General features: G+C 60.2%; 3 protein-coding genes across 3 annotated transcripts; 2 read left to right on the plus strand and 1 right to left on the minus strand.

Moving 5' to 3' along the window:
- The first annotated feature begins 298 nt into the window (after positions 1-298).
- LOC126329929 (uncharacterized) lies at positions 299-987 on the plus strand. The gene is made up of 2 exons (XM_049996236.1): positions 299-360; positions 425-987. The coding sequence occupies exons 1-2, from the start codon at positions 321-323 to the stop codon at positions 952-954; spliced, it is 570 nt and encodes a 189-aa protein (XP_049852193.1). The 5' UTR covers positions 299-320; the 3' UTR covers positions 955-987.
- Positions 952-2,476, minus strand: LOC126329920 (uncharacterized). The gene is made up of 2 exons (XM_049996226.1): positions 1,729-2,476; positions 952-1,610 (listed from the first exon to the last, which is right to left on the minus strand). Exons 1-2 carry the CDS (start codon positions 2,273-2,275, stop codon positions 1,117-1,119), a joined length of 1,041 nt encoding a protein of 346 aa, XP_049852183.1. The 5' UTR covers positions 2,276-2,476; the 3' UTR covers positions 952-1,116.
- Positions 2,477-4,979: 2,503 nt separating this feature from the next.
- On the plus strand, positions 4,980-5,583 carry LOC126329934 (uncharacterized; the record flags this gene model as incomplete). The annotated part of the gene is made up of 3 exons (XM_049996241.1): positions 4,980-5,223; positions 5,323-5,382; positions 5,476-5,583. Coding segments are annotated over 3 exons (412 nt in total), but the record flags the coding sequence as incomplete, so codon positions are not given.
- Between the last annotated feature and the right edge of the window lie 669 nt (positions 5,584-6,252).

Here is a 6,252-nt window from a genome sequence, read left to right on the forward strand (position 1 = left end):
TTTTTTTCCTGTCATCTTTTTTTTTTTTTTTTTTTTTTTTTGCAACTTCGGTACAACATCTCCGTCTCCTCTTCGCCAGTCCGCCGCTAGGTACGCTCCCAACGCCACCAACTCCCCCCCCCGGGGCGACGCGCAAAACGCTCGGCGACCGAGCCGCCGCTCGCTTCCGCGCTCCCCCCTCCACCCCAGCGTAGAACCGCCCTCGGCAACGGCGCGCCTCGAACCAAAATACCCTTTTCCCTCTTTTTTTTTTTTTCTTCCACCGATTTCGCACCATCATCTCTGACTCTGTCTTCCTCTCAGTGAAGGTGAACCGCAAAATGCCTTCGCTTTACTCTCGCCCCCCCAACCCTCAAAACGGTGCGTCTCCCATTCACGCTTCCCCTCTACCCGCTCCCCAACCTCTGACCTCTCCCTCCCCCAGTGAGCAAGGCCCGCGCCTACAATCTCCGCACCTCCTTCAAGAACATGCGCGAAACGGCACATAGCGTCTCCTGCTTCTCTCTCAAACGCGCGAAAATCTTCCTTCGCAACGTCCTGCGCCACCGAGAGGCCGTCGTGTTCACCCGGTACAAGGCCGGCGTCGGCGGATGCCCTCAAACCAAAAATCACCCGTTCGGCAGGGGCAGGGGCCGCTGGCCCGCCAAGTCCGCCCGATTCCTGCTCGCTCTGCTCAACAACGCGGAATCAAACGCTCGGATAAAGGGCCTGAACACCAAACGCATGGAAATCTTGCACATTTCCGTTCGTCAAGCACCCAAAATCTGCAGGCGCATCTATCGTGCCCACGGACGCATCAACCCCTTCATGACTCACCCCTGCCACGTCGAGGTCATCCTGGTCGAAAAAAGCAAGCCCGTCAGAGACCCACCTCAAAAAATCAAAAAAACAATAAGAAAACCGTCCGACCAACATGCAGTCTCACGATCGTCCGAAGTCACCACTTCCTCTTAAAAGCCATAAACTTCCCAGTTTATTGAGCACCTTCTTTTTTTTTTTTATTTATTTATTTATTTCATTCTGTTTTCGCGTTCCTGTCTTGCTCCCGGAAAACCCCAAACAGAGAGCCAAAATGGATCAAACGCCTGCAAAAAAATCCCTCCTCTACACTGAACGTCAGCCTCTGTTTTTGATCAGTGAGTGCACACCGCCCGCCTTGGGCAGCTTCTGAGCGATCTGCGTGACCTTATTGATCGTCTCGAGGTTGAGCTGGACGAGCTCCTTTTCGATCTGAGCCAGTCGCTCGTCGATGATGAGATTTTCTTTTGAAATTTCTTTCTTGCGCTCCAACAGCTGCTGCTTTTCGCTATTTAGCTGCTCTCCCAGCTGCTGGTTATTGATACTGTTAAAGAGCTCTCGCTTCAACTCCATTAGCATCTTGGTGGCCTCCTGGGTCTCCTTGAGGCACTCCTCAATGGAAAGACTCACCGCCGCAGGATCTATGTCTGGGGGAGGTGCGGGCGCGGGAGAAGGCTGCGACACGACCTTCTTTCCCTTCCTCTGGGCGCATTCGTCCGTCGCCCTGCATTGCTCCGACTGAGAAGAAGGGGCCGCGTTCGAACACGAAATGTTCCTTTGTATCAAGGAACTCCAACTGTTGTTCTTCTTCTCTATAAAAAAAAAAAAAAAAAAAAAAAAGTCAGCTCTTCTTAGACGACCTCCGGAGACGTCGCGGCTCAGCCGAATCCGGGCATGAGACCGTCAAAAAAAAAAAAAGAAGCTTCATACCGATCAGCGCGTCGATCGTTTCCGTGACGCCATAGTCTAAATTCTTCAGCGTGTAGTAAATTTCTTCAATGCTGAAATATCCATATTCGGCCTTGATTTGTTCAACTTTGTCTAGAATTTCTTGGCACACTCCGCGGGATCTCAAAATCTCGATCGCTCCTTCTTGGGCGGACTTCGCGCTCCTTCCTTTAGCGGCATTGCCGTTGCTCGCGCCCGATGCGCCCTCGCTCGTGCCACCCTTTTTCCTGCTAAACGACCCCCCGCTCGCCCCGTGGCCGGCAAAGTTGCTTTTGTAGTCGCTGTGGTTGGAATTGCCCCTTGAATTGCCGTACGGCGAGCCGTGCGCGTACTCCCCCTGCCTTCTTACGTTGTTGGGCTCTGTCGACCTTCTGCCGCCCGACGAGAACGCGCCGTGACCGCCGACCCTGTTGTTCGCCATCTGCTGCGACGGCTGCGGGCGATTGCGCCGGTGGCGCCTTTCTAGCTGCCAGCTCCCGTCAGTCGCCGCGGGAGAGTGCTCCGCGCTGGCCTCCCTGAAATCTGTCATCCGTACCAAGTCAAGGGCAAAACGAGACCATCAAAGGGAAAACGAAGACCCGCGGATATTCCCTGTCTGCTTCTCCAATACGGCCCGGACTGCAGCCAAACCAGGTGGAACGGTACTCGGAAAAAAAACCGACTGCACTCGAAAAAAAAAGACAGCCAACGCGGCTTTCCCCCTCTTTGAAGCGCAATCCTGACACTGACTGACAGAAGAAAAAAAAAATTTTCCTGCTGCCCTGAATCGGCCTTTTTTTTAGAAATCGCGCGCGAAAAACTTCCTTTTTTTCTCGAACCGACGCCTCGCGCTGGCGAAAAAGACGCTTCTATAAATAGGCCGCGAACAAGAAAATTTCTCCTGACGCCCCATAAGGCGACGAAGCGAGAGAGAAAAAAAAAAAAAAAAAAAAACGTTTGACAGGCGAGCAGTTCTTGAGGGCGCGCGATCGGGAGGCGCCCGGCGGACTCGGTTCCGGGGTTGAGGGGCGCCTCACTCTCTCTCTCTCTTTTTTTTTTTTTTTTTTTCTCCTTTTTTTTTCGCCGCTCCGCAGGCGGCTCTCTGGTCGTCGGCCCGCGCGGAGGGAGCGCGCCCCCTACTCCAGGCCGTCTATCAGCCCGAGGAGCCTGTCGCTGAGGTGCTCGGAAGAAGGAAGCGCGCCGGACCGGCCGACCGCGGACCGGATGTTTTCGATGTGCGGCCTCAGTCGCTTCGAACTCGGCGCGCGGCTCAACAGCTCGACCAGCGCCAGGCCCGCGTTGACTCTCACGGCGCAGTGGGCCTCGTCGCAGAGCGCCAGGGTCAGACACCCGACCAGCTTGTCGAACGCGTCCTGAGTGAACGTTCGCTCGACGCGTTCTTGGTTCATCTTCGCAAAGATCTCCCTCGAGGCGTTCACGGCGGCGATCTTCATTGCGAACTGGCTCGCACGCTGCGCGCAGTCCGCGATCACGTCCACCAGCCGCGCTACCAGGCCGGAGTGCTCTTCTCCGACCTCGCACGGAAACGCGCGACCCAGGCACAGCAACGCGTTCGTCCTCCTCGCCAGCGACGGCGCCTCCGGCCCGTCCGCAGACTCGTCGAACAGCGACAGCAGCGGCGGCGATACGATCGAAAACAGCTTTTCTGAAAAAAAGTTTTGCGAAATCGAGCCCAGACACACCAAAGCGGCCCTTTCGTACTCCTCGCCCTTCTTTCTCTCAACCTCGCGCAGCACGCATCTCACGATCTCTTCCGGCTCCGCCAGCCCCAGCGCCGCGTCGCCCCACGCCCCCCCGCTGCTCGACATCAGCCCCGACAGCGCCTCCAGGAGCGCCTGCTTTCCCGCCCAAAACGGCCCCCTCAGCCCCGCCAGCACCTTCTCCAGCACCCCCGGAAGCACCTCCACGTACTCCTCGCCCTCCAGGCTCCTGCAAAAGTCCGCCAGCGCGGTCGCGCCCTGACGCCTCAGCTTCCACTCGCTGCTTTCCAGGTACTCCATGATCTCCCTCGCCACGCTCGAGGCGCAGCGACTCAGGCGCGCATCGCACTCGCACCACACCTTCTTCGCCAGCGACGCCGCCTCCTCGTTCTCGTCGTGCATCGCCACGTAGACCGTGGGCAGCACCTCCTCCAAAAACGGACTCAGCACCGACGAAAATCCGCTCGCCACGCCGCTCGCCGAGTCTCGCGCGCCCTCCGCGCTCGCCTTCGACAGCTCGAACAGCACTCCAATCGCCGCCGCGCGCGCCTCCACCTCCTCCGCCCCCCCCGCCTTGTAGCGCTCAATCAGCCACCTCACCAGCCTTTTCACCGCCCCGACCTTCGCCACTCGAGCCACCCGGCCCAGCGCGAACGCGCACGCGCCCCTCAGCCCCCGGCGACCTCACCGCCATCCCACTCCTCAGGCACACCATCAGCTTGCCCGCCACCGCCCTGCACACCTCCCCCTTCCTCATCGCCAACTGCGTCACGAACTGCACCGCGCCGCTCATCGTCGCCAGCCCAGCCGAGGGCCTCAACTGCGTCGCCAACTCCGACCCCAACTCCACCACGTTCTCCGAGTCCACCTGCTCCAGGCAAAACTCCAGCGCCCTCTGCAACGGTGACGCCCTGCTCAGCTCCAACCTCGCCTCGTCCAGCAACTCGTGCGACAACCCCACCTTCTCCACGTTCTGGTCCAAGTAATTCAACTCCGCCGGCTCCAACCACGTCAGCGCCCTCAGCAACCCCAACGTCAACCTCACCACGTGCGGCTTCAAAACGAACGACGCCACCTCACACACCCTCGTCAACAGCGAAATCGACACCCTGCAAACCTCCCTCACCTCAGACGCCAACCCCTTCTCCAACAAAAACGGCAGCGCCGCGTCCAGCACCCTCCTCACCTCCTCCGGGCTCCCTCTCCTGCTGTCGCAAAGCCTCACCGTCAGCCGCACCAGCGCCTCGTTCAACTTCTCCGCCGCCTTCCGAACCGAATCCTTCACGTCGTCCAACACCCTCAAACACCGCACCCACAACTCCTTCAGCACCGGCACCACCTGCTCGTACGTCAGCACCGCAAACACGTCCGCCAACGCGTAGCACGACGCCTCGCGAACGCGCCACGCCCTGTCCCACACACCCTCCAAAAGACTCTCCAACACCCGCGGCAAAAAAGGCCCCACCGCCGCCCTCCTCGACTTACCCACCAACGCGCACAACACCCCCTCCATCGCCTCCGCCACCCTCCTGTTCGGGTCGTAGCTGCCCCTGTACAGCGCCGGAAACAACCTCGGCACGTACGGCTCCACCTCCGCCCTCGCCCTCGCCAACAACTCCGACGACGCCAGCGCCGCCCCCCTCTTGCTGCTCCACAGCGCGTGGTGCGCCGACACCCCCATCAACATGTACACCAACTCCGGCCTCCCCACCTCCACCGCCAACTCGCACAACTCTCTGTACGTCAACAACCTGCCTCCACTCGTCGACCCCAACCCGTCCGCCACCGCGCCCAGCACCGCGCTCTCCGGCCCCAACTTGAACCCCGCCGCCCCCCTCTCCAACACCCCCACCAACGACGCCACCAACTCCGACCTAACCCCCTCGTCTCCCACTTCGTACACCAACGACATCCCCATCGCCGCCAACTCCTGCACCAACTCGTCCTCCTCCGCCAACGCCCTCGTCAGCACTTCCTGAATCTCCCCCAATCTCCCCCTCAGCGCAACGCTCCCCCCCTCCGCATTCCTCAACAACGACAACAACCACACCAACGACGCCACCCTCGCCGACACCCTCGCCGACCTCTCACACTCCTCCATCACCCTCCCCAACAAACCCTCCACCAACCCAACGTCGTACTCGCACCCCCCCCCCCTCCTCTCCTCCTCCTCTCTCCACACCAACCCGCGCGCCGACCTCGACTTCCACCCGTACGCCATCCTCGAAATCGCGTCTCCCACCGCGCAATGCACCCTCTCGCTCCCAACTCTCCGCGTCTCCAGCACCGCCGACACCAACTCCCCGTCCCCAGCCATCTCCCTCTCCCCCAGGCAAAGATCGCCCAACGCCCCAGCCGACGCCTCAATCAACCCCTCATCCACCGCCCCAACCAGCAAACGCCCTATCGTCCCCAACACCACCTCCTTCACACCTCTCCCCGACTCCACCAACACCCCCGGTAACGGCCCCCACCTCCCAATCGCCCCCACCGACCTCAAACACGCCTCAACCACCCTCCCGTACCCCGACTGCTCCAGCCTGCACCGCTCCAACACACCCCCAATCGCCCCAAGCACCCCCTCTAACCCCCCCCCACCCATACACTCGCAACCACCCCCTCTAACCACGCACGCCGACGCCGTGTATCCCAACGCGTAAACCGCCCCCCACCAACTCCTCCCTTCTCAACCCCACCCCCACCGCCTCTCTCACCACCGCAACCAAACCCCCAACTCTCGCCGACAACTCACCCTCCTCCACGTAGGGCACCAAAATCGCCATGCTGCAATCTGTCTCGCGTGTGT

Source organism: Schistocerca gregaria, unplaced genomic scaffold (genome assembly GCF_023897955.1).
Source record: "Schistocerca gregaria isolate iqSchGreg1 unplaced genomic scaffold, iqSchGreg1.2 ptg001227l, whole genome shotgun sequence".
NCBI classification, from domain to species: domain Eukaryota; kingdom Metazoa; phylum Arthropoda; class Insecta; order Orthoptera; family Acrididae; genus Schistocerca; species Schistocerca gregaria.

Excerpts from the sequence above, each read along its gene's own strand:
- LOC126329920 (XM_049996226.1), bottom strand. The coding sequence starts at position 2,275 with ATGACAGATTTCAGGGAGGCCAGCGCGGAGCACTCTCCCGCGGCGACT. Across the intron at positions 1,611-1,728 it reads AACGATCGACGCGCTGATCG|AGAAGAAGAACAACAGTTGG; the intron begins GTATGAAGCTTC and ends TTTTTTTTATAG.
- LOC126329929 (XM_049996236.1), top strand. The coding sequence starts at position 321 with ATGCCTTCGCTTTACTCTCGCCCCCCCAACCCTCAAAACG. Across the intron at positions 361-424 it reads CCCCCCCAACCCTCAAAACG|TGAGCAAGGCCCGCGCCTAC; the intron begins GTGCGTCTCCCA and ends TCCCTCCCCCAG.